Here is a 27,818-nt window from a genome sequence, read left to right as displayed (position 1 = left end):
GCAAAGCCTGGCAGGGAATGAGGGGGGCTGGGTACAGAGCCTGGCAAGGAGTGAGAGGGGCTGGGTACAGAGCCTGGTAAGGAAGGGAGGGGGGCTGGGTGCATAGCCTAGCAGGGAAGGGCGTGAGGGCGGGGACACTGGGTGCAGATCCTGGCAGGGCATGGCACTTGAATATTAAGCCCCCGTCTTATATTTGAGTCAACCATTTTTCCTCCTTTACGACTTATATTCGGATAGACTTATATTCAATTATATACAGTAAGTGATTTCCCCCCAAAATTCTTTATTTGGACGTCCTGTTCAAAAATGGACGTTTCTCCACTCCCGAATTGGGAAATGTTCAAATTTGAACTTAGATTTTCTATCGAAAATGCCCCTCAATGTGTGTATAGGCACTCAAATGGTTGCACCTAAACATCTTACTTCAGATAACTTGGAGGAAAACTGTAAATGTACAGCATACAGACTTCTTTCAACAGAGAGGAAGCTTTAGAATATGGAAGCAAAGAGAGAAGATAATCTAAGGAAATACTTTTTTAAATATTTTTTTCTTTATAACAAATTTTACATTACTTATTTATTAGGGTTTATTTACTGCCTTTTTGAAGAAATTCACCCAAGGCGATGTAGAGCAAGAATAGCATAAAAAGCAAGAAAAAAAATTGCACAGAAATCACATCTAAAGTAATAAAGAAATATATCATCATAAACCACAAGAACAATCAGCAGGTTACAGTAGACCACAGAAATAAAAAGAGCAGGCAGAAGCCTCCAAATGAAGGAAATGCAGGCAGTCCCCAGGTTAAGAACGAGTTACGTTTTTTAAGCTGTTCTTAAGTCAGATCTGTATGTAACCCAGAACTTGTAGATTTTAAGATTCTTGCTGCTTACCTTTGCTCCCAGCTGACAAAAGAGCCAACAGTCCCTACCATTGTTCCCTCTAAGGTATAGCATGCACAACCACACACTATTCTTAATGTGATCGTTTATCATTCTTGAATCTATTGCAGGAGAAATGGAGGAGTTTATGCCACTGGAAATGCTGCTCAGTGAAATCAAATGAAGCTGCAACCCCGTTCTTAAGTACGAGTCGTACTTAAGTAGGGTGTCTGTAACTCGGGGACTGCCTGTATAAAAAAGAACGAAAGGAAATATAGAAACAAACAAACAAAAAAAAGAGGCAGGAATTCTAACCATTTCAATTCCTGGATCGTTAAGTCACAACCAATTTTCCAAAAATGATATCACAATATTCAAATTATTCATTTACCCACCCACCCTTTTTTTTTTAAAGCTGTGCTAGAGTTTTTAAGCGCTGGCCGGCGAGATAAGTACTCTGACGCTCACAGGAATTTTATGAGCGTTAGAGAATTTACCACGCCGGTTCACGCTAAAAATCTCTAGCACAGCTTGATTAAATGGGCCCTTAAATTGGTATCACAGCTGAAATCTAGTCCCCTCTTGTCACATATGCAAAAATTATTTCCTGTGGTCTTGTGTACAGCGAGAAACATCTGGAAAAATTAAAACTCTTTCTCCCAGGGAAACCTCAAAAATACAAATTCTTTACCCTACAAAAATACAAATTGAACGACTAATGGTGTTCTATAGGACATGTCCTCTTGCGATCATTCCAAGACTGGTGTTGCCCAAAATATCAGAAGATATATCTTGTACAATAGATGTTATCACCCTTGTTAGTCAATATATTCTTAAGCCCCCTCGCTTTGAGAATTCAAGAACATCACATTAAATCCTATATTTATGCTGATGACATTTTATTGGTATCTTCTTAAAATCCGAAAAAAAACCCCACCCAACAGATTTAAACTCTTTACAGGCATGTTTAGATATGATAGATGGATGGATCACTCAAAATAAATTAATTCTAAATCCTCAGAAAACTACAGGATTATGGATTACTGGTTCTTCACAATCTCCGACAATATCCCCACTTTTGCCATCTCAATCCCTACAACTTCAAAATTCTATGAAGTACTTAGGTCTCTATTTAGATTCAGCATTGACATTTTATCCACAGTTGGTTTTGGTAGTTAGAACTTGTTTTTATTCCTTACGCATGATTTGTTCAATATGTTCGTATATACACACTTCTTGTTAAGAATCTCTTGTTTACGCATTGGTTATCTCAAAATTAGATTACTGTAATACTATCTATACAGGATTCCCACAAGTTTCTTTTAAGAAAATGCAGTCAGTTCAAAATACTGCCATTAGAGTTATTACAAATACTAAGAGGTATGATCATGTCACTCCATTATTTGGGGAATATCATTGGCTCCCGATTAAATACAGACTGATGCATAAAGCATTAAATTTGGCTTTCAAAGTACTGACCAGTGGGCAGCCTGATTATCTTGCAAAATTACTTGTCCCATATATTCCTACCCGCACTTTGCGTTCATCGACTCTAAATAGACTGACATTGCCATCTATCCATTTGGCAAGATTAAAATCTACCCAAAACTCTGCCTTCTTTGCATCAGTTCCATATTTATGGAACTCTCTGCCAAATGAACTCCAATGTGAGCCTACCTATTCCAAATGTTGAGCTTCTTTAAAAACATATTTATTTGAATTGGCCTTTTTGTCTTAGTTCTGATTTTTCTATATTTATATAGTTTTTAACTTTATTTTGGCATTGGACCATAAAGCAACCAAATGATCGTTTTTTCCCTCTCTCTCTATGCTTGTATTTAAATACTGGCGTTCTCTTCTTTTAAATTGATATACACTGCACCGATGTTGTAACAAAGAGCGGTATATAAATACTAATAAAAATAAACATAAACATGTTTGCCTAGAAACAACTGGCAAATGATACCGTTTCTGTGGCGGTGGTATTCCTGCATCCAAATAATTAAGTAACTCTTCTCTTTCATAAGCTTATAAAATGTTTCACGGTGTGAATTAAATTTAACATATATCTTACATTTAAGGCATGAACCCATTTTCCAGGTTTTCAATCTTGCAGGTTAAAAGCAATTTTATTTTACAAAATCTGTTCCCCTTAATTTTCTGTATCCAAAGCTTTCTTTTCCTGGGCACCCATCTGAATATTTAGTTCCTTAATAAGTGAAACATCACACACAGAGGCAGATATTAGTGGCACACACCTTGTGAAGAAATTCAACCACAGTTCAGATAAACTCAAGTGTAATCTCTGGCAGCCTTATCAATAGCTGCAGCAAACAGTCAAAGCCCAACCCATTGGAAGGCCCAGTTCTCCATGTATTTTTTTTTCTACTGCTCCTGTTGATACATCTGAAACAGTTCCAGAAGAACACAGACTGAATGACACTTCATCCTTTAAGGCAGGGCTCTTCTTCACCCCAATGAATGCAGATACATCGCTTCCATCAAAGAGATTTTATAAGAGCTGTTATGGGAGGCTGCTTAAGGGCCAGTGTTCCTGGCTTTGGAAGAGAGGACCCCTAAGCCTCCTCTTGCATTTAGGCATCAGATGAGGCAAGGTATTCAAGGAAATAATTAAGAAAACACAGAGCTCCTTTGCAAGCATCCTACCCAGAAGTCATCTTGGCCTCTCCACCTTAAGGAAATATTTCTACACAGAAAGGCAGTGGCTGGAGATGGTGAAGACAAAGCACAGTTACTTACCGTAACAGGCGTTATCCAGGGACAGCAGGCAGATATTCTTGACTGATGGGTGACGGCACCGACGGAGCCCCGGTACGGACAATTTTAGAGTGATTGCACTCTAAGAACTTAGAAAGTTCTAGCTAGGCCGCACCGCGCGTGCGCGAGTGCCTTCCCGCCCGACGAAGGCGCGCGGTCCCCAGTTAGGATAAGCCAGCTAAGAAGCCAACCCGGGGAGGTGGGAGGGACGCAAGAATATCTGCCTGCTGTCCCTGGATAACACCTGTTACGGTAAGTAACTGTGCTTTATTCCAGGACAAGCAGGCAGCATATTCTTGACTGATGGGTGACCTCCAAGCTAACAAAAAGCGGGATGGAGGGAAGGTTGGCCATTAGGAAAATAAATTTTGTAATACAGATTGGCCGAAGTGTCCATCCCGTCTGGAGAAAGCATCCAGACAATAATGTGATGTAAAAGTATGAACTGAGGACCAAGTAGCAGCCTTGCAGATTTCCTCAATGGGAGTGGAGCGGAGGAAAGCTACAGACGCTGTCATAGCTCTAACTTTGTGGCCCGTGACAGAACCTTCCAGTGTCAGGCCCGACTGAGCATAACAGAAAGAAATGCAAGCAGCAAGCCAATTGGATAGAGTGCGTTTAGATACAGGATGACCCAACTTGTTAGGATCAAAGGACAAAAACAGTTGAGGAGATGATCTGTGAGGCTTAGTGCGTTCAAGATAGTAAGCCAGAGCACGTTTACAGTCCAAGGTATGCAAAGCCTGTTCACCTGGATGAGAATGAGGCTTTGGAAAAAATACAGGTAGGACAATGGACTGGTTAAGATGAAAGTCAGACACAACCTTAGGAAGAAATTTGGGGTGTGTACGGAGAACTACCTTATCATGGTGAAAAACAGTGAAAGGTGGATCGGCCACTAGAGCATGCAGCTCACTGACCCTCCTGGCAGAAGTGAGCGATATAAGGAAGACCACTTTCCAAGTAAGAAATTTGAAATGCGCTGTGGCCAAAGGTTCAAAAGGAGGTCTCATTAAAGCAGAAAGAACCACATTGAGATCCCAGACCACAGGAGGGGGCTTGAGAGGTGGTTTCACATTGAAAAGGCCCTTCATGAACCTAGAAACTAAAGGATGAGCCGAGAGGGGTTTTCCATGAATAGGCTCATGAAATGCAGCAATGGCACTAAGATGAACTCTGATAGAAGTAGATTTAAGACCAGAGTCAGATAAGGAAAGAAGATAGTCCAACACCAGTCCCACTGCTAGAGACATGGGATTATGGTGATGTAAGAGGCACCAAGAAGAAAACCGAGACCACTTCTGCTGATAACACTGGAGCGTAGCCGGTTTCCTGGAAGCATCAATGATAGAGCGGACAGGCTGAGAAAGGAGTGAATGAGCCGAAGTCAGCCCGAGAGATACCAAGCTGTCAGGTGCAGAGACTGTAGGTTGGGATGCAGTAGGGTCTGCTGATGCTGAGAAAGCAGAGAAGGAAACAGTGGAAGAAGTATGGGATCCCTGGAACTGAGTTGAAGTAGAAGGGAGTACCAATGTTGCCTGGGCCACCGTGGAGCAATGAGAATCATGGTGGCTCGTTCCCTCCTGAGCTTGAACAAAGTCCGCAGCATGAGCGGTAGAGGAGGAAATGCATATAGGAAGAGATTGGTCCAATCCAGGAGAAATGCATCGGGTGCCAGACGGTGAGGAGAGTAGAGTCTGGAGTAAAACAGGGGCAGCTGATGATTGTGAGGAGCTGCAAAAAGGTCCATCTGAGGAGTGCCCCATTGAGCGAAAATGGACTGGAGAGTCAAAGGGTCGAGAGTCCATTCGTGAGGTTGAAGAATTCTGCTGAGATTGTCCGCTAAGGAATTCTGTTCCCCTTGAATGTAGACAGCCTTCAGGAATAAGTGGCGAGCTGTCGCCCAAGACCAAATCCGTTGGGCTTCTTGACACAACAGGCGAGAGCCCGTCCCTCCCTGTTTGTTGATGTAATACATTGCAACTTGATTGTCTGTGCAAATGAGAAGTACTTGAGGAAAGAGAAGATGTTGAAAAGCCTTGAGGGCATAAAACATTGCTCGGAGTTCCAGGAAATTGATGTGGTGTTTCTTTTCCTGAGCAATCCAAAAGCCCTGAGTTTGGAATTCGTTCAGGTGAGCTCCCCAGGCATAAGGGGAGGCGTCTGTGGTGATCACAAAATGATGAGGAGATAGATGGAACAGTAGACCTCTGGATAGATTTGAAGATGTCAACCACCAAAGAAGCGACTGTCGAAGAGACGAGGTCACAGATATGTGTTGTGAGCAAGGATCCGTCGCTTGTGACCACTGGGTCGCTAGAGTCCATTGCGGAGTACGCAGATGGAGACGTGCGAAGGCGGTGACATGCACTGTGGAAGCCATGTGCCCCAAGAGCACCATCATGTGATTGGCAGAGATGGTAATCTGTTGAAACACCTGCCGACAGAGATGAAGGATGGTCTGAAAGCGGTTGGATGGAAGAAACGCCCTCATCAAAACAGTGTCCAGAATGGCTCCAATAAATTGAAGTCGCTGGGTCGGAATGAGGTGAGACTTGGGTAGATTGATTTCGAATCCCAACAGTCGAAGGAAGTGAATGGTCTGATTGGTGGCAAGCAGAACCGCCTGAGGGGAATGAGCCTTGATCAACCAGTCGTCCAGATAAGGGAAGACTTGAAAGTTGTGAGAGCGGAGATAGGCCGCTACCACAATCAGACATTTGGTGAATACCCTGGGAGAGGAGGCCAGGCCGAAGGGTAGCACCTTGTACTAATAATGATGTTGATTGATGAGAAAGCGCAGATATTGCCTGGACGTTAGATGGATAGGAATATGTGTGTAAGCCTCTTTGAGATCGAGGGAGCATAGCCAGTCGCCCTGAGTGAGAAGAGGGTAGAGGGTGGCAAGAGAGAACATTTTGAACTTCTCTTTGACCAAACATTTGTTGAGATCTCTGAGATCTAAGATGGGTCTGAGGTCTCCGGTCTTTTGGGGAACGAGAAAGTACCTGGAGTAAAATCCCTGACCTCGCTGATCTTGAGGAACTTCTTCGATGGCATTGAGAAGAAGGAGGGATTGAACTTCTTGAGCGAGAAGAAGGGACTGAGACTTGTTGGAAGCAGACTCTTTTGGTAGGCCTAACGGTGGAGGAGTCTGAAAATTGAGGGAGTAGCCGTGGGCTATGATCGAGAGCACCCACTGGTTGGTGGTGATTACTTCCCATCGAGAGTGAAAAATGGTTAATCGACCTCCTATGGGCTGTGGAAGAGGACAAGAGGGAGGAAGACTGGCAATGCCCTGGAGAAGAGTCAAAAGGGCTGAGTTGGCTTAGTCTGAGTGACAGGTTTTATGGCAGGCGGCTGTTGTTGGCGAGCCTGTTGTTGCTGTTGCCATTGCCTCTGAGGTTGAGGAGGATGAGGCTGAACTGGACGAGCAGAAAACCGCCTCTGATATGATGGCTGCTGTCTAAAAGGACGAAGAGGAGGAGGTTTCTTCTTATTTTTCAATAAAGTATCCCACCTCGTCTCATGGGCAGAAAGCTTTTGAGTGGTGGTATCCATAGACTCTCCAAACAGCTCATCCCCTAGGCAAGGAGCATTGGCGAGGCGGTCCTGGTGGTTAATATCAAGGTCTGAGACACGAAGCCAAGCCAATCGCCTCATCGCCACAGACATAGCCGTGGCTCGGGATGTGAGTTCAAAAGTATCATAGATGGAACGGACCATAAACTTCCTGAGTTGCAAAAGACTGGAAGTGCATTGTTGAAATGCAGGAAGCTTGCGGTCAGGAATATACTTTTGAAAAGAGGCTACTTGTTGGATTAGATGTTTCAGGTAGAAGGAGAAGTGAAACCCATAATTACCTGAACGGTTAGCCAACATTGCATTTTGGTAAAGTCTTTTACCAAATTTATCCATGGCCTTGCCCTCTCTGCCAGGAGGGACAGAGGTATACACACTAGAGCCAGCAGATTTTTTGAGGGTTGACTCCACCAGTAGAGATTCATGGGGCAACTGGTGTTTGTCAAACCCTGGAATGGGAATCACTTTATAAAGCGATTCCAGCTTTCTAGGAGCTCCTGGAATGGTTAGAGGAGTTTCTAAATTTTTGTAAAAAGTTTCCCTCAAGATGTCGTGAAGAGGTAACTTTAAAAATTCTTTAGGAGGTTGGTCAAAATCCAAAGCATCGAGAAATGCCTTGGATTTCTTAGAGTCAGACTCTAAGGGGATTGAAAGGGTGTCTGACATCTCCTTAAGAAACTTGGTGAAGGAGGAGTGCTCTGGCTTACTAGCAGGATCCTGCACCGATGGATCATCCTCATCTGATGAATAATCTTCGGTACCGAGGGGGGTCATCAGAATCATCCCACAAATCAGGGTCCCGTACCGATGAGAGACGGCCCTGAGAAAGGGGAGTTGAAGATTCGGTATGCTTGGTTTTGCGTACCGACTTTCCTGACCGTGTCGATACCGTACCCGGTGACTGTACAGCGGTACGGGTGTCAGAGAACGGTACCGGATCAGAAGCAGAATAAGCAGTACGCCGAAGCGACTTCGGTTCCGCCGACAGAATAAGCATAGATACAGATTTGTGCGGTGCCGATAACGTCGATGCAATAACATGGGCTGGTCGACAATCGGCGCCGAAGGCTCAGTAGGTACCGACACTGAAAGGTTCGGAGTCAGCAGAGCCGGGAGCAATTGTTGTAATTGCTCCTTAAGCTGGACCTGAAGGATGGATGCTATTCTCTCATCCAAAGACGGTCCCGATGGCACCGGTACCGCTTTTTTCTTGCTCGGTACCTGCGGTGCAGCTCAACACTCAGGCGAAGTCGATGCCGATGAAGAGGCAGTAACTTCTATGGGAGCGGAGTGTTTGCGGGGCCGGCGCGCAGTCTGCAGGACTTGGCTCACTGCTTGCTCGACTGGCGGGCCAAGGACAGTAGGGGATGGCTTCTTAGCCGACTTACCTACAGGGTGCGACACCGAGGATGGATCTTGCGGTGTCGAAGTCACCGGTGCCGATTTGGTGGAAGATGTCGGTGTCGATGCCGGGGATACTTCCATGGCGGCACCGAAAAGAATCCGCTGCTGAATTTGGCGGTTCTTTAGAGTTCTCTTTTGAAGAGAACTACAGCGGGTGCACGTTTCTGCCCTATGGTCCGGACCCAGACACTGAAGGCACCACTTGTGCGGGTCGGAGAGGGAAATAGGACGTGCACACCGCTGACACTTCTTAAAACCCGGTGAAGGGGGCTTGAATGGAAAAACGGCCGTAGCAAAATCGAAGCCCGAGGCTTCGATGGTGCCAACAGGCCCCGCCGGGGCCGACCAAAAAAAAAAAAAAAAAAAAAATAGACCTTTTTTTCTTTTTTTTTAAACAAAAGAAAGAAAACAAGAACGTGAAATGTTCACGAGGAAAACAAACGCGCGAGCGGGAAGGCGAGTAAAAATAGAAAAAATTTTTCCAACAGCTGTTGAAACACGCGTCTTCTTAGCTCCGCGGAAACTAAGAAACTGGGGACCGCGCGCCTTCGTCGGGTGGGAAGGCACTCGCGCACGCGCGGTGCGGCCTAGCTAGAACTTTCTAAGTTCTTAGAGTGCAATCACTCTAAAATTGTCCGTACCGGGGCTCCGTCGGTGCCGTCACCCATCAGTCAAGAATATGCTGCCTGCTTGTCCTGGGATAATAACAGTATCAGCGTTCAGGAAATCATGGGATAAGTTCAGTGTTTCTGTCAGGAGGGGGAAGGGATAGTAATAAGGAGCAAAAGGTGAGGATGGGCAGATTGAATGGGCCTTTATGGTTTTATCTGCTGGCATATTCACTATTTCTATGAATATTTACTTCACCTTATTATGGTCTTTTGGCCTATGCTCCTTTACAAATTCAGTTCTTGATTCAGTCCTCAAAGTGGACAAATGCTGGTGCACATATTTAACACTGTTCCAAGGTAAGAGAAAAGCTATGCTTAGTCTACTCTATGCATGCATTTTATAAAATGCACATTCAAACTCCACCTGCTGTGCACAAACTCCACCCCCAAGAACACCTACATGTGTCTTATCTTTCCAGGGTCCCAATATGAACCATATTTTAAAAAACGCTACCTCAAGGAGCCCAAGGATGAACTTATATTGTCCTGCTGAATAAGTTACTTTATAATTAATATTCTAATGTTCTGAATATTATATATATATATATATATATGTAGCTTGAGTATTGATAACACTGGTATTTATTTTCAGGGACTGGCACAGAAGAAATAAAACCCATATAATAAATTCATTCTTGAGTTTTTGAGGCACCATTCTGCGAAAATAGTCCATGTCGAGACCCTGAAAAAATAAGTCAATTTTTACATATATTTGGGGACAAGATTTTACATACTATTTGCACAATATTAATAATAGAAGTAAAAATACTAAAACATATTGTGGAGAAAATTAAGGCCCTCTCTTACTAAGCTACAGTAGAAGTTTCTACCATGGCCCAGAGCACTAAATGCTCCGACGCTGCTCTGACACTCACAGGAGTTCTATGAGCGTTGGAGCAGCGTCGGAGTATTTAGCGCTCCGGGCCACGGTAGAAACCTCTACTGCAGCTTAGTAAACAGAGGGTTAAGTAACTTAACAAAGGGCTCCTTTTACAAGGCTGCTGTAGGGAGTCCCGTGCAGCAAAGACCACGCAGCACATTTAATTCCTATGGGCTTCACTGCCTTTGCCACACCAGGCATCACCACTGCGGCTTTGTAAAAGGGGCCCAGAGTTTGTGAATGTTACGACACTATATATGCAGTGATTATAATCCACTAAGAGGTAACACAAGAGACTGTTTGATCTGTGGTGTTCTCTCTAGATATATGAGCACAGTTAAAACAACATATTCATTAGTTGTTTAATTCTTGTCATTACATTAGATATTTTTAACAATGAAGCTGTGGGCTACATACATTTTTTGATGTACTATCTGTAGCATTAATGCACAGAAAGTTAGCACGTGTTAATACAAAGGCACAGTGCAATGCACACCCATTCTCACCCTATTTGATTAAAATTGGCATTAGCAGACTTAAAGAGGATGTTATCAATGTGGACTAATATTAAGACAGGTTATTTTACCACTACCGTAGGTTATTAGTAACTAGGTTTCATTGCATAAAATGGGACCTGTGCTAAAAGAGCACAAGCTATGGTAAAATAACCCCTCTTAACAGTTGCCCATGTTGATAACTTTTCTCCTATGGGGCAAATCTAAAAAGTTCCCAACTTTGGACACTAAGGCCCAGATGCACTAAAGCCAGCAATCGTCTTTGACTGGTTTAGCAATGATCAGATTTGCCGACCCGATGCACATAACGGCTCACCTTGTGGTTTTCTGCACAATCACTCATTCTCTGATCTGGCCATACACATAAGGTCATTAATACTGAAATGCCATGTAAACTAGCCAAGCGATTGATGCTCTAACATCACTTCACGATGCACAAAAATGAGAAAGCAAAAATTTTTCTTCCTCATGATTAAAATATGTACAAGCTGGGCCAAAACTTTATACAGCACCACCCTCGTTTATGCAAAAAAATTGGCTCCCAGCGATCCACACGGTCTTACTGTGCATCTAGGCCTAAGGCCAATTTTTGGCCGATTCCGAAACAACTATTGATGCTCAAACAAATTTGCATGCAAATGATTTGCACAGAGGCGTGTCTTTAACATACATGCTCACAACGCGCATATAACACATGTATATGTTCCTGCTATTGTAAAAACTGTATTTATGGTATCAGTTATAAATATTATATTAATTTCAGGGCTGAACTATCAGTAAGACACTTAAGCGATCTTTTTTTTTGGATTGCTAAAAGCGATCACTTTTTTTTCTGCATCACGAAACCATGTTAGAGCATCAATTGCTCGGCTAGTTTACATGGCATTTCAATACTGATGACCTTATTTGCATGGCCGGATCAGAGAATGTGCAGAAACAATGCGGTGAGCTGTTTTGTGCATCGGGTCTGTTTAGGGACGATTGTTAGATGATCGCTGACTTTAGTGCATCCGGGCCTAAAAGGTAGGGCACTGAATGTAAAATCTATGACAGCATCTGAGTATCCAGATTCTATTATAGAATAGAGTATAAGTCAGCCATTTGTGCACCAACATTTAAGCGCTACCACTTACGCCATGTAAACATCAGGTGTAAATCTGAGCACTTAACAGAGGCACTTTAGCATATAACTTATAAGTTATACACACCTAAGTGTGGGACTCACCCATGCTTCACCCACATGTACACACCCCACTTGCAGTTATGTACTTTGTGGGTTGTCCACTAAGATTGTAGAATACCACTTGGCACCCAACCAGCACTTACATCTATAAATGTTACACTCATGCATGCAAGTTCTAGTATTACATAATCTTAGCATGCAAATGGAACGTACATTTAGATGATAAGGCTATAAGAATTAGTGGGAGGTGTCAAGCCGCAATTTACTAACTGCTTACAACACTTTACTAAAAGGTTCCCAAAAACATAAATTCAGCATAGTGACATAACCACAGGTACATACATGACCACCCAGCAGCAGCACAACAACTGGGATATGGCTGGCAGGGATCTCCAAGACCCACCAGCTGAAGACTCTCAATATCTCTTCCTTCTCTCCCAGACAATCGATCTCTCATTTCCACTCTTCAAACCCTCCCTCCCCCCCAAATCCTTTCAAATCCTTCAGTTCTTCACCGACAGCAAGGAGAGACTCATACCCGCTGTTCACACTGGGCCCGAGCCTTCCTTCTGACACAACTTCCTGTTCACAGGACCAGGAAGTTGCATCAGAGAGAAGGCTAGAGACCAGTACAGCAGGTATAAATCACTTCTCGCTGCTGCTGAAAAAAATAAAGGACTTATAAGCTACCAGGGGTTTGGGAAGTGGTAAGAATCCCTCGATTGTCCAAAACTGAGTGTCTGGCTATGCACCTGATTCAGCGTACAAATAGCAGCAACTGAATATGCAAATTAATTTAAATTTGATGCTGGCCTATGAATTAATTCACTTGTTGTCACTGAATATTTGGAATTCTTTCTGTTCAAATATGCAAAACAAGTACCTTGCACCAGGAAGAGAAAGCCAAGGACTTTGAAACAACTTAGGGCCCAAAAACCCCATTTTCTCCATGAGGGTTGTCTCCTCAGTTGCACACACCTTGTGTCCTTCGCTCTGCAGCTTCTGCAGTACCTGCTGGAATCCAGCCAGGCTGGGCTGGCCCATTCCAAACACAGGGTGACCTCCTTTAGCCTGGCGAAAGTTTGGAGCACCACAGCTGCCTGTAGTATTCAACACATCCAACTTACTGTACACATCCCGAACCATAAAATATTTACCCTGTAAGAAAGAGTACAAAATGAGGGTTTAGAACTAAACTAAACCAAACCTTAAGCTTATATACCACATAGAAGAAACATGAATGCCCCTCTCAACTTGATGAGGAGATGTTCCCATACAACACATATGTGTAATGAGGCCCCTTCAAACCCCACTGGAAAGGGTGGAAGAAATATAGGGGATGAGAAACTGAAGTACAACTGCTTGACCACTAGGACAACCAGGTATTGATTGGTTGGTAGATTTATGATGTCTCAATAGTTTTTTCAAGCCCCAGTTGAGAAATAAAATCAGGAAGAAAGTGTATTTTTAATAAAAATGTGATCTTTAATTAATCCAGTGCTCAAAACAACTCAATCACAGAAAGTAATGCAAGAGACTCTGGTAGAGCAGAAGAGGACATATGTGAGGCATGAGTTAAGATACCAGTGAATAAGGTCAACATTTGAATGTGGAAATAATTGAAGCTGATCATCTTTAATCATTAGCTGTACTAGGTAGTATGCCCATTATTTAAGACAATTCAAAGGCCCAGACTCCCGTCCCAGAACAGTGATACTGAAACTTCTAAATTATGTGCACAGACAAAAGATTTTGAGGGCTTTTAAGCTTCAGGATTTTTCCTGAGTTTTCAACCAAGAGAAAGTATTTGCACCAGTATGCAGTCTACATCAGTGTTTTTCAACCTTTTTACACCTATGGACCGGCAGAAATAAAATAATTATTCTGTGGACTGGCATCGGTCCGTGGATCGGCGGTTGAAGAACACTGGGCTAAGTCGTGGGCCAGACCCCACCCATCTCTACCCAATCTCCACCCCAGACCCCGCCCCCATAATAGTATTAATTGCAGTCTTACACGTCCTGTGCCTCATCTGGAAGCCTTCCCTCTGATGTTGCAATGTCAGAGAGAAGGCTTCCGGTTCATGCGCAGGATGCCCGTAGGAGCCACTGCTTGTGGCTTTGTGCACTGAATCAGTTAGGAAGAGGGAGCTGGCTCGAAGATAACACCGCATCGATCGCACCGTGGACCGGCGGTTGAAGAACACTGTTTTGGGCCTGATGCACGTGCTGGCCCTTTGGACTGGCAGAAAATTTCTGTGGACCGGTGGTTGAAGAACACAGATCTACATCATGCCAAAAAGGTACCTTCTGTGTTACTTTATCCAGCATGCTTGAGAATTACTTATGGAGGAGAAGTACAGTTTTTGGGCAAGGCAGAGGATGCCCTACAATTTGCACAAAAGTTATCAGATGTCAACAGCAGCAAATAAAGCTCAATCTGCTGCCAGACTGGACAGCAATGCAACAAAAAAAAGTTACTTTGTTCAAAAAAATTTTTCAACAGATACAGAGTGAGGCACTGTGTAGCGTGCTTTACAAGGCTTTATTAACTATACTGCCAGGAAAACTTGGGGGATTTAACAATAAAGTGGGCAAATGATTTGAGGTTTCGACTCTCTTCTCTAGATATTTTACAGCTGTATCGTGGCTTCAAAATTAATGAAAACTACTGGCGTAATAAGTTGGATGTCATTTTGACACACACACTGGTCAGCTGTGTAGAGGCTTAAAAATTAATGAAGACCACTGGCATAATAGGTTTCAGAATTTAATGTTAATGGAACAAAATAGTGCCAAGACCTCTCTAAAGAATAAACATTTTTTTATCAGCATGGGATTCATATACCCAGTCCCTGTCTCCCAGGCTCTGCAGCTTTGTCCTCAATCCCCTTTAAGGTCAGAGTATTTTCTGCTGGAGTAGGGTTGGTTGAGGAGAAGATAAGTTTCAGTTCACATAGTTTATATTCCTCTATTTATTTTTTATAAGGGACAAAAGAATACAGCCTCTTATATCCTCAATTTTCTATTGTCTTCTGAAAGTTTACTGATTCTATTCAGTGAACTGTGTGGTATATTTCATTTCTCTGGGGGCAGTACACGTAATCATTTTAAAATTGCTTGGATGTTATACATGATGTGAGAACAATTGTGCATTCCAAGTAGAGAATGACACGGTGACAAAATTCATCACCGTTCCCGTCCCCGCGGATAACTGCGGGAAACCATCTTCATGTCATTTTTAAAGAGAGAGGGAAGAATAAGAGTATGAATGGCCACAACCACTGACCCACAAGCTTTGCTTTGAAGAATGCTGGTGTAGAAGGACTGAGGTTGAAATAGACACTAGAAAATGACATGGGATTATTTCCCGCGGTTATCCGCAGGGACGGGAACGGTGATGAATTTTGTCACCGTGTCATTCTCTAATTCCAAGTTTAATAAAAAGATTTAAACATACCTGTACCAGGTAATGGTCAGGCATAGTGTCCGACATCTTCCCCATGGAGTAATTGGCCTTACGTAGGTCATCGTGAATCTGGAACTCTTCTCTGCAGTTATACCTGAACACCAAGATATACCAAGCAGAAAAAAAGTAGATCATTATCCTCACCATGAAACGACGTGTTTAGAGTCAGCTCTCTAAAAAGTAAAAGGCTCTAAAATATGAGAGGCCGTTGAAAAATTCTCAGCCCAAACAACAATGTTGGGGCAGTCTCCATTAAGGGCTATACACTTAGTCCAGTGATTTTCCACTTTTTTGCTTCCGTTGGAAAAATATAGAATGAGAAAGTGGAAAATTGCGGGACTAAGTGCATAGCCCTCGATGGAGACTACCCCAACTTTGCTGGTTGGGTTGAGAACTTTTCAGCGGCCCCTCATTAAGTAAAATTGCTTCATTGAGTAAATAAATACTATTCATGAAAGGAGCTACATGGTAAGGGGGAGAGGGTGTTCTTGATTTATCTCTGGCTTAGACTCAGCATAGTCCATGGAAGTAAAGAACCATCCTACTACGGGCCAACAGAGAGGTTCAACCCTGCTCTAGAAGAAACAGTCTGAGTCAAGAAGATTGATTCCTTTGTCTGCCAAGCCATGCTTTGGTCTGCTGCTAGTACTCAAACCACAGAATAAACAGATAACAATGTTAGGCTTCAATCCACCAAAAATTGATCTATGACCAACATTTTGGATTTAGCTGAAAGCAGTGCAACATGCAGAAAGTGAAGTTTAGATAGTTTTTCACTTTCTGCATGTTGCACTGCTTTCAGCTGCGTATAGCTAAAATTATCCAAAGCAATTAAGGAAAGATTTATAAACTATAAAGATTTTTATCTCGAGCAAAATTGTGATTTAGATTCTAAAGTATCAATTGCAAGAGACAAGATTTTGGTGTAGTCCTCTAGGCTTTTTTGTAGAAGGAAGAATCAATATCCGACTTGTGCCTGGAAAACTTGTGCCTTAGGTATCTGGTGGTCACGTCCATAACCGCCTTCAGCTCTCACCGCCTCCAGCACCGGACAGAACCGCCATCTTACATCAAGCGGTCACCGCCAGGAGAGGTACCAAATTTCACGAGAGTTCACGAGATTACGTACACACGCACAAGCTGCACTGCCTCCAATGGTTACCTTACGTTCTGGAAGGTTGCCCGCCTCACTGTTGTAACCTCACACAAGCGCTTTCCTGCATCTGTACGCGATTGTCCTCTCCACGCCACCTCACAATCGCGTACAGATGCAGGAACGCGCTTGTGTGAGGTTATAGAAGTGAGGCGGGCAACGTTCCAGAACAATGGTAACATACCAAGGGTCTCATAATATTACCTGGTGGGACGCATGTGGCTGCCGGGCCGTGAGTTTGAGACCACTGCTGTAATCTGTGTTGTGACTATGCAAAGCACGCACTGCTGTAGTAAGGGGGGTACGGTCTTTGTAAAGGGCGCAGGCACCTGTCTTCCTCTCCACCCCCCTTCTCGACCTCCCCTACTGCACACCTGTGCCCCTTCCTTGCTCTTGTACCTCTTTAATTTTTCCTGCGTGAGCAGCATTAAAAACTTGCTGCCCGCGACAGTGTCACCTCTCTCTGATGTTACTTCTGGGCCCCGCACCAAAGAAATGATGTCAGAGGGATAGCCAACATGACGGGAGCAGCACATTTGTGCTGTTGCTCTCGCCTGGAAAATTAAAAAGGTAGGAGGAAGGGAATGGGGGCATCAAAGAGGATGGAATTGGGGTGCCATTGCCCTGGGCATCACTTACCCTCGCTACACCACTTAACAAAAAGCACATGCTGCAGGTGATAGGTGTAACCAGGCTGCCTCAGAACCAATCCTCAGATTGCCCTAACTCAGAAGTCCAGATCAGTTAGGCTCATGTGAATGCCTGAAAGGGACTGGAGTTGTAAGTTATACATCCTGCTTTGGTACCCAGAAAAATGTATCTGCCTCTGAATTTGAGTAAGGTGAGTAAGAAATAAATAAATGGATAAGGATGATGATTAGCAAGACTAGGCAGTCTGCATGCAGGTGAGTTACATAAAGGTAAAGTGCATACTTCCCTGGCAATAATATGCTATTTTTTTTATTTAACTCAGGCCCATTATTCTCAAATAGTGGCAATGTGCATTAATCATAGAAACATGATGGCAGATAGAGGCCTTATTGTTCCCTTAAAATGCATTTATTAAAATTCATTCAATCAATAGGCACTCTAAATTATGAATTAAAATTAATTACATTATTGATGGTCACTGAAATATATTTATTAGAAGTTAATTTGTTCAATGGGCACTCTAACTTCTAATAAATATATTTCAGTGACCATCAATAATGTAATTAATTTTAATTCATAATTTAGAGTGCCTATTGATTGAATGAATTTTAATAAATGCATTTCAAGGGAACAATAAGGTTGAATATTAATTAGTGGAGTTTTCAACATGTCCATTATCAATGTACAGTTTTGAATGAATTTTTTCAAGTATAAATTAAATTAATTAATCAATTTTTTATTCAGTTTTGATTATTCAGTTCGTAGTGTGTTAGAACTTAGGTTTTCAATATTCTAATATAATATATCCAATAAAAGATTAAAAAGATTGTTAATTAATGACCATAGGGTTTGTTAGGATTTTCACAATTTTTGAAACATTCATCAAGTTTTATTTCTTAGGTTTGGTGCAATAATAGAAGGAGGCATAGCCCCTAATGAAACCGAGTGTGAAACGGTTGGGCAGCCGTCTGGCACAAAAGATAAGTGCTTTCCTTCCTCTAGCACCTTATGCACCTAATGCACTTTATATTTATTAAAACAGATATTAAAATTATTTAAAAACACTTAAAGCACAAGTCACTTTACCAAGACCAATGATGAATTTAACACCCCAATAAAGACATGAAAAATCATTACGTAGTGCCTTGGGTATTTGAGTCTGGTAATTCAATATAAACTTGATATGAATTTGTTCTCTAGTTTATAATAGGTTTTGTTTTGAACAAATTTTTATTTTCTTCAATTTCATTTGTAAAAATGAAAGACAAAGAGATTTGTAAACACACCACTCAGGGCCTGAAAAATGTGAAACCCTTTTCTGCTAGTTCTGGATGACCTGCACGTTTTAAAAGGCAATATGCACTAAAAAACATAAAAGAAACAACGGAAGAGGAACCAACAGGGTCTGGAGTCAGGGTTGCGAAGACAAAACAAAGAAAACTGCAGACGGATGTACAATGATGCAGGCAAAGTTTATTATATCAATAAATAGAATGTGGTTAAAAACATCTAATATCAAACAAACCAGGGGACCCGACACGGACTGTGTTTCGGAAAACACGCCTTCATCAGGGGTCCCAAGTTGGGAAAGAAATCAGTTAAAACCACAAAACAAGCTATGGCCTTCCAGATAGCCCTCACGGGCCACAACTGTCGTGTACACACTTGTCCATGCGCACAATTGGCAGGGTGCATTTGTCGGAGCGCAATTGTCATCCGTGGATTTGTCGGTGTACAAGTTTCAAGTTTATTATAAAATTTGATTAAACGCCTATTCCGAATTCTAAGTGATGTACAGATTGATAAAAGTTACAAAGTTAAGGAAGACAAACATAACTAACAGTGCTAAATCTACTAAAACATGTTAATAAGACAACTTGCACATACAATCAACAACACAGGGAAAACTAGGAATGAAATACAATCTGGTTATAAAGAAAAACAATTAGGGTTAAAAACAGTAGGGAAGGGAAATGAAAACTATCAAAAAAGTAAAAAAATAGATTAAGAGCCATAAGCAATTCATTTAATCATTGAAATCATCTTTAAAAAGAATACTCTTGAGTTTGCTCTTAAATTTTTCAAAATTCTTTTCCTCTCTTAGATAAATTAGAAGGACATTCCAGGATTGAGGAGCCGTGACTGAAAAAATAGACTGCCGCCGCGTGTTAATGGCATGACTATACTGAGTGCCTCCGCCCCAGGCGAAAGCTTCCCTCACTATGTCACTGACTTGAACCGCATGCCAGTTCGTTGGAGATGGAGCCACAAAGCTTGGATGACCTCCAAATTATTCTGGGATTGATTCATTCCAAAAGGGAACGCGATCTCCACCGTACAAAACATTGCCTTTAAGGTATTGCTGATTTTAGATAATGTACCAGTATATTGCCGTCAAGATCTTGAAAACGCACACCCTGACGTTGAAGCTCTCTTCAGGTCCCCAAACACATCTGTTGTCCGGCCCCCTTGATCAGGGAATAATAAAGGCTTTCAAGTGGCTCTACGTGCAGGATCTTTACAGCAAGGCCTGTGAAGCATTAGATGCTGACAAGGAAACCACTATACTTGATTACTGGAAGACAGTGACAATACAGCTGCCAACAACACTATAAAGAGCTGTGGTGCGCCCCCTACTGAAAAAGAGCTTCCTTAGTGTTGAGAAGCTCAAAATTTACCGACCAGTCTCTAAGATTCCTTTCCTGGCAAAACGTATCAAAAAGACAGTCTGCATTCAACTCAACAAATGGCTGATTGAAAGTAATTGGCTAGACCATTGTCAATCTGGCTTCAGATCTGTGAACAGAACAGAGAGTTCTTGTGTTCCTTCTTAAGTTTAAGTTTATTAGGATTTTATATACCGCCTATCAAGGTTATCTAAGTGGTTTTTACAATCAGGTACTCAAGCATTTTCCCTCTCTGTCCCGGTGGGCTCAAAATCTATCTAACGTACCTGAGGCTATGGAGGATTAAGTGACTTGCCCAGGGTCACAAGGAGCAGCGCGGGGTTTGAACCCACAACCCCAGGGTGCTAAGGCTGTAGCTTCAACCACTGCGCCATACACTCCTTGGATCATAGTATCATGCTTACAAGACTGACAGAAACAGGTTATCTTTGGCATAGTATTTACAGTATATGGTTCAATTGTCAGACAAACAATTAGCTTTGTTCAGCAGCAGCACATCATTACCTTGGGCATTGAATTGTTGAGTGCCAGAAGGATCCATACTATCCTCCGTTTTATTTAATATCTACCTAATCATTCTGGCTGAGCTGCTTCGGTCGAGGAGCACAAAAATATGTGTGTGTGTGATGAAAAATCAAGAATACATCCTTCGCTCCCCCCCCCCTTCTTCTTCCATTTGTCTGCAGAGGACTTACGTGATGACAACGGGCGCCACCTTGTTGGTGATGATGGACTTGGCCTTACTGTTGTGGATGTTCACCATTGGGAAGGATGGGAGACTGAGCGAGTGCCGATCATCCACGCTGCTATTGGTGCTGCCACTGCCGCTTCCCAGCGTGCTGTCGCAAGCAGGTGCTGTCGGCATGGTCTGTTGAGCTGCGCTGGCAGTTGTGCCCATGCTCCACAGGCGGCTTCACCGCACGACCAAGGAAGGGGGAAACAAAACAGAAAGGAGAGGAAATGTTAGTTGAAGCATGCGCCACAAAGAGACTGTACAGCAGTGGTGCAAAATCTGATTTTACCCTAGCCCATGGGCTATATCCGGCCCGTTTAGTTTTTTTAATCTGGCCCGCCAACTGTGAGCCCTTCATACCTCCCTCCAGAGCAGCATCGGGCTGGCAGCACTCTAAACAGGCTGCTTAGTGGCCTTCTCTTGTCGGGGAATTCCGTCTGCTGCATCACGGCAAGCCCGAACAAGAGAAGGCTGCAAAGCAGCCTATTTAGAGTGCTACCGACCTGACAATGCTCTGGAGGGAGGTATGTAGGGCTCGCGGCCGGTGGGGTTCGGATGGGAAGGAAGGATGGAGGGTCAGCGGGTATTCGGCTGTGTGGAAGGGGCGGGTGCTCAAGGGTTCTGCTGCACAAGAGATGGGAGGGAGGGAAGGATAGAAGCTGGTCAAGGGTTCTGCTGCACAGGGGGATGGGAGGGATAGAAAGATGCTCTTAGTTCAACCCCTCTGTCAAATTTAAGTACCCATTGCAGCCCACGAGTCAAAAAATTTGCCCACCCCTGCCCTAGCCAGTTCTTATATTCCAGATTTGTCCAAGTTCAGCCGTTGGGGACTAAATATGGACAAGCCTGTTCTATTTCCTCCCAGTGGTGTAGCAAGGGGGGTGGGGGGACGGTCCACCCCAGGCATCATGCTGGTGGGGGTGCCAGCACAACTCTCGCCTCTTCCCACTCCTCCACTCGCCATGCACGCGCCGCCGCCCCCCCTTGTACTTCTAGGTGTTCACTGCAATGATCAAGAATTTTCAACGTGCTCTTTGCGACCGCGTCATCTCTCCCGCTGACATCATTTCTGGACGCCACGCTTAGGAAGTAATGTCAGTGAGAGAGACAACGGAGTCTCAAGGAGCACATTGAAGTTCTGGTTGCTCGTGACAGTGAACAACTAGAGGTACGGGGGAAGGGAAGGAAAAGGGGGTGCGCATGCAGCAGGGGGGCTCGGGGAAGGAGTGGGGGGAGGGGAGGGGCACCTCTCACCCTCGCTACGCCACTGTTCCCTCCTCTGAGATCCCGTGCACAATTGCCTTTCCCCATTACTTTTGAATTTTTACACTTTATGGATATAAATAGTGGAAAAAAATATGTGCATGCTTTATTATGGTTATGCCCAATTTTATTACAGCTTCTCCTTCTCAGTTCACTGTTCAAGCTGGTTATCCTTTCCATACACTGCTGAGGTGCTGACAGGTGATGAAGAATAGAATAGAAGCAGTATTTTTATTATAATTCATCACACAGGGGAGTCATTAAGTAACAAAAGTATTCGGCACTTAGTACCTCCTCTGGAATAAAATACAATTTAGAACACAACAAAGGACGTTCAGTCCCATGTGAATTTCTCTACAACTTCTGGCTAGTATCATTGCTGGAAAGGCAGCTTTCCAGTGCTCTGTAAGTTTTCTATCCAGGCCAGGGTTTTAAGATATCCAAAATGAATAGGCATGAGATATATCTGCATGCATTGCAAGTATATCTCATTCATATTTGTTGATACTAGGAGTGCAACAAATTAAAAAAAAAATGCTTGTGTGACAATCTAAAAATATTTCGGCAAAACACAAGACTACTGCTGCAATCTTTATATATTATCCTAGTGAAAACCAATTATTCCTTTTATCATATTCACAAGCATCTGAATGTTCACTAGGATTTTTTTTAGCTAATCATGGCATTCAGGCTTGGGGAGGAAACTTTACTTCTACTATGCTTCAGAATTAACACCCATAGAGATGTTTCTTTTTTTTCCTCTGGATTATGGCAGCGAAAGAGAGATACCTGGAAACATGAATTAGATTGGATTCAATTGACCTCCTATCATCTCTCAGCTTAACCAGCTCTGCAGCTGTGTAATGATGGACATTGATTTTGCAATCTGCCAGAGCTCCAGGGGTCACTTTCACTTTCTCCACATCCTGTGTCCCCCAAGAGCAAACCATGAAGATTCCACACTGTCCTCTGGCATGAATGGCAGTTCCTCTCTCCTTGCTTCCAAGCACAGCCTGCTTTCCATCTATTACCAGCTGTCTTGATGTATAACACCATAACACCCTTAACCTCATTATGGGAAATTTCTTTTGAATAGCCCCCCTGGCCTCCCCGCACTGTTTACCTTCGAGGAACAGCCTGCAAACAAGATTGCAGTGCTAGAGATCTTTGTACTGCTTCTGAGCTGTTTCCTCCGGCGCGATCCTGCCTCTGACATCAGAGGAGGGGCGGGACCGCGGCAGATGAAACAGCTCCGAAGCAGTACAAAGATTGCTAGCACCGCGATCTTGTTAGCAGGCTGTACCTCGAAGGTAAAAAGTGAGGGGAGGCCAGGGGAGGAAGCCGGACACCAGTGGGAGGCCAGGGGAAACATGCAGGCCTTTGGGGGGGGAGTGAGCAGTCCTTTGGGGTGGGGGGTGGGACAGGCCTTCAGGGGGGGACAAGCAGTCAGGCCTTCAAGGTGGACAGGCAGGCAGGCCTTCAGGAGTGGGATGCAGGCTTTTAAGGGGGGAAAGGCCTTCAAGATGGGGGAAAGGCCTTCAAGGGGGAAACAGGCCTTCAGGGATGGTGGCACAGGCCTTTAGGGTTGGGGTGCAGGCCTTCAGGGGGGGACAGACCTTCAGGGGAGGGGGGCCCTGCTGTAGAAGTACACGGAGGGAGAGAGGGAAGGGGGGTTCAAAGAAACGGAAAGGGGAGGACACAGATGGCAGATGGATGGTTAGCATGGAGAAAAAAGAAAGGAGACCCTGGCAAGCAAGTTATCAGAAGACAAGCAGAGCCTGGGACCAATAAAATTTGAATAATGACCAGACAACAAAAGGTAGAAAAACTCATTTCATTTTCTGTTTTGTGATTACAATATGTCAGATTTGAAACGTGTATCCTGCCAGAGCTGGTGTTAGACCACAAAAGTGAGCTAGGATTTAACAGAGAGAGGAAAAGTCTTTTTTGTTTGTTTATACCACAGCACCAGTGTGGTTAGGAGAAGGCAAAGGGGGTTAAGAGGCTATAAAATAAACCCACCAGGATGTTTGAAAAAAAAACAAAAAAAAAACACCCAATTGGGCAGGAGAATCGAATCAAAAAATCAATTCAATAGGCTGAATCGAATCAAAATTTTTTTCCTGAATCAGGCAGCACTAGTCTGCATTGCATCTAAATTAGAGAATGACACGGTGGCGGTTTACCCGCGGCCACCGCATTTTAGCCGCGGGTCACCCGCCGAAAACGGGGAAGAAAACTAGCAGTCGCTGTGGCGACGGGGACAAGGCCATTCACCGCCCGCGGGGCGGTGAATGGTCTTGTCTCCGCAGTGAGGTATCAAGGATCGCGCGGTCCCCGCAGCCACCGCCCGCCCGCCCGTAGCATTTAGCCAGCTCCCTCCCTCCACCTCACCTTAAATTTCGAGTTTTTCGGCTTCCTTTTTTCCGAGCCGCACGTGTTCAAAAATCCGTGCACGCGCGGCTGCGCGAGTCAATCAATCTTCTCCTCTGACGCAACCGGAAACAGGAAGTTGCAGGAGAGGAGAAGTTTGATTGACTCGCGCAGCCGCGCGTGCACGGATTTTTGAACACGTGCGGCTCGGAAAAAAGGAAGCCGGAAAACTCGAAATTTAAGGTGAGGTGGAGGGAGGGAGCTGGCTAAATGCACGGCTTTTTGAACGCGTGCGGCTAGGGAAAAAGGAAGCCGGCAAACTCGGAACGAATATAAGGTGAGGTGGAGGGAGAGTGGGGGCTGCTGGACCATTCTTCATTACTTTGCCATACTAATTCCATTCTATGTTAGGTGCCACGGACTCAGATTCGAGTCCTAGCGATGATGAGTTAAAGATCCCAAAAGAAGCCAACTTCTAAATCCAGTGGTTAGAGCTACACTACACTCCTTGTGACCCTGGGCAAGTCACTTAATCCCTATTGCTTCTGACACAATGGGCAGTTCCAAAGACCAAGACTGGCCAGTGTCAAAGACAGGATGCTGAGCTTGATAGACCCTTAGTCTCCACTGTTTTTAGTGATCAACAAAGTTCTATGTTTCTATAATCACCCTAATTCTGTTATCATTGGACTAGATATTCAAAATGATTTAAATGGCCAGGACAGGCTCCTGGCTGTTCAAATCATCTGTCCAGGGCTAACCAGGCATTTTCAATCTTCATGTTCAGCCCAAATGGTGTCACACAATTCAGCAAAAATACCCAATGTTGTTCCTCATAATTTAAATATTGCTCATAGAAGGAACAACATTGGGTATTTTTGCAAATGGAAGTTGGAGGGTTAATTCCCTTGAAACAGCCAATTGAGTGAAACATGAATTCATGCTGGGACACAAGATAGGTTGAATTTGTTTTGAATTTAAAAAGAAAAATGATCAATGAAGAATACTATAATGGCAAGAAAATATAATGATAAAACAGCAACTAATTTTGCCTATTTTTATATATTAAAAAAGTACTACATAAGGTGAATGTCCATATTGCTGTCTGTTGTTCTGCTGAGCACTGGCATTGAAACAGCAAAATGCATTTATTGCATACTTGTCCTCTGTCGGAAACATTATGGTGGTATATTAGTTGTGTTAATAAAAATTTATAAACAAAGCCCTGCCAGCTGAACATCTCTTTCTCTAGTTCAGCAGCAGGAACTTTGATTTATAAGAATGGAATACGCTAAATATTAGAGTACTAAGGCTTATATGGATGCTGCGGGGACGGTGACGTGGCGGTGAATGGGATGGCAGTGGCGGTGACGGGGCGGTGAAAGGGATGGCAGTGACGGTGACGGGGCGGTGAATGGAATGGCGGTGACGGGGCGGTGCAGAGGATGGTGGGCCGGGGACGGGGCGGTGACGGGGACAGATTTTTTCCCCGTGTCATTCTCTAATCTAACTCTCAAGGGGGGAGTATTTTGAAGGTTTTTTTTTTTTTTAGGAGATGGGACATGGACAGGCTTATGATTTGGATGTTTTTCTGCAAAAAACGGAACACTGAAGAAAGCGTCAAGGGCAAAAATTGGACATTTGAGGCTAGACGTCTTTCAAAAATGAATACGTGTCAAAAAGCTACCCAAAGTGACCGGATGACCACTGGAGGGATGTAAGCAATAACCCCCCCTACACACACACTCTCTTCCAGTAGTCACTGACCCCCCCTCCCAACCCCCAAAGATGTGATGGACAGCTTCAGAAGTTATAGGCAGTCCTATTAGAGCAGCAAACAGGTCCCTAGTGGTCGGTGCAGTAGACTATAAAGATGAGGACCCAGGCCCATATCTCATTTTAACTAGTACATAAGAACATAAGAATAGCCATACTGGGTCAGACCAATGGTCCATCTAGCCCAGTATCCTGTTTCTACAGTAGCCAATTCAGGTCATAAGTACCTCGCAAAAATCCAAATACAGTAGTAGCAACATTCCATGCTACCGATCCCAGGGCAAGCACTGACTTTCCCCATGTCTGTCTCAATAGCAGACTATGGACTTTTCCTTCAGTAACATGTCAAAACCTTTTATAAACTTATCTACTTTAACTACTGTTACCTCATTCTCTAGCAACGCATTCCAGAGTTTAACTTATTCTTTGAGAGAAAAAATACTTCCTCCTATTAGTTTTAAATGTACTGCCCTGTAACTTCATCAAGTGTCCCCTAGTTTTTGTAATTTTTGATGGAGTAAAAAGTCGATTCATTTGTACCCATTCTACACCACTCAGGATTTTGTAGACTTCAATCATATCTCCTCTCAGCAGTCTCTTTTCCAAGCTGAACAGCCTTAACCTCTTTAGTGCTTCCTTGTGCGAGAGGAGTTCCATCCTCTTTATCATCTTGGTCGCTTTTTTTTAAACCTTTTCTAATACCACTATAACTTTATTGCGATAAGATGACAGAACTGAATGGAATACTCAAGGTGAGGTCGCACCATGGAACGATACAAAGGCATTATTATATTCTTATTTACCATCCCTTTTGTAATAATTCCTAGTATCTTGTTTGCTTTTTTTGACCACCACCGAACATTGGATAGGTTTCAGCATATTGTCTACAATGACACCTAGATCTTTTTCTTGGGTGCTGACCGCTAAATTGAATTTTAGGAATTGAATTGAATTTTAGGTTGTATGTTTGAGTGTTGGTCGCTTTTTTGCTTTTTCATTGTTTGTGATTATTCTGTTGTAACATAGTAACATAGTAGATGACGGCAGATAAAGACCCGAATGGTCCATCCAGTCTGCCCAACCTGATTCAATTTAAATTTTTTAATTTTTTCTTCTTAGCTTTACCCAGTACTGTACTTGGGTTCCAACTGCCGAAATCTCTGTTAAGACTTACTCCAGTCCATCTACACCCTCCCAGCCATTGAAGCCCTCCCCAGCCCATCCTCCACCAAACGGCTATATACAGACACAGACCGTGCAAGTCTGCCCAGTACTGGCCTTAGTTCAATATTTAATCTTATTTTCTGATTCTAGATCCTCTGTGTTCATCCCACGCTTCTTTGAACTCAGTCACAGTTTTACTCTCCACCACCTCTCTCGGGAGCACATTCCAGGCATCCACCACCCTCTCCATAAAATAGAATTTCCTAACATTGCCTTTGAATCTACCACCCCTCAACCTCAAATTATGTCCTCTGGTTTTACCATTTTCCTTTCTCTGAAAAAGATTTTGTTCTACGTTAATACCCTTCAAGTATTTGAACGTCTGACTCATATCTTCCCTGTCTCTCCTTTTCTCTAGGGCAGTGGTTCTTAACCTTGTTGGAGGTACTGAACCCCACCAGTTTCATATGCGTGTTCACCGAACCCTTCTTTATTGGAAAAATAAAATATGATTTTTACAAATTCAAAACATAGGTATACAGTGAGGGAAAAAATAATATCAATTTTGAAAACAAAAAAGTACTCCTATATTTCGAATAATAATAACATAATAATGAAATTTACTGCAAATCAGTGTGACTTCTGCTGTTGCTTCTCA

General features: G+C 43.3%; 1 protein-coding gene across 3 annotated transcripts in view; it reads right to left on the bottom strand.

The window, feature by feature from the left end:
- Nucleotides 1–27,818, bottom strand: part of PALD1 (phosphatase domain containing paladin 1) — a 521,435-nt gene that overhangs the window by 249,121 nt on the left and 244,496 nt on the right. For all 3 annotated transcript variants that reach the window (XM_033940451.1, XM_033940452.1, XM_033940450.1), the window contains exons 2-4: nucleotides 20,547–20,762; nucleotides 15,352–15,454; nucleotides 12,871–13,050 (exon numbers count right to left, since the gene is read on the bottom strand). In XM_033940451.1, coding sequence (XP_033796342.1) covers nucleotides 12,871–13,050; nucleotides 15,352–15,454; nucleotides 20,547–20,762 — 499 coding nt within the window. The remainder of the gene's footprint in view (nucleotides 1–12,870; nucleotides 13,051–15,351; nucleotides 15,455–20,546; nucleotides 20,763–27,818) is intronic.

This window comes from Geotrypetes seraphini, chromosome 4 (genome assembly GCF_902459505.1).
Source record: "Geotrypetes seraphini chromosome 4, aGeoSer1.1, whole genome shotgun sequence".
In the NCBI taxonomy this organism is placed as follows: domain Eukaryota; kingdom Metazoa; phylum Chordata; class Amphibia; order Gymnophiona; family Dermophiidae; genus Geotrypetes; species Geotrypetes seraphini.
The sequence above is the reverse complement of the archived record's forward strand: the minus strand, read 5'-3'. Positions and strand labels throughout refer to the sequence as shown.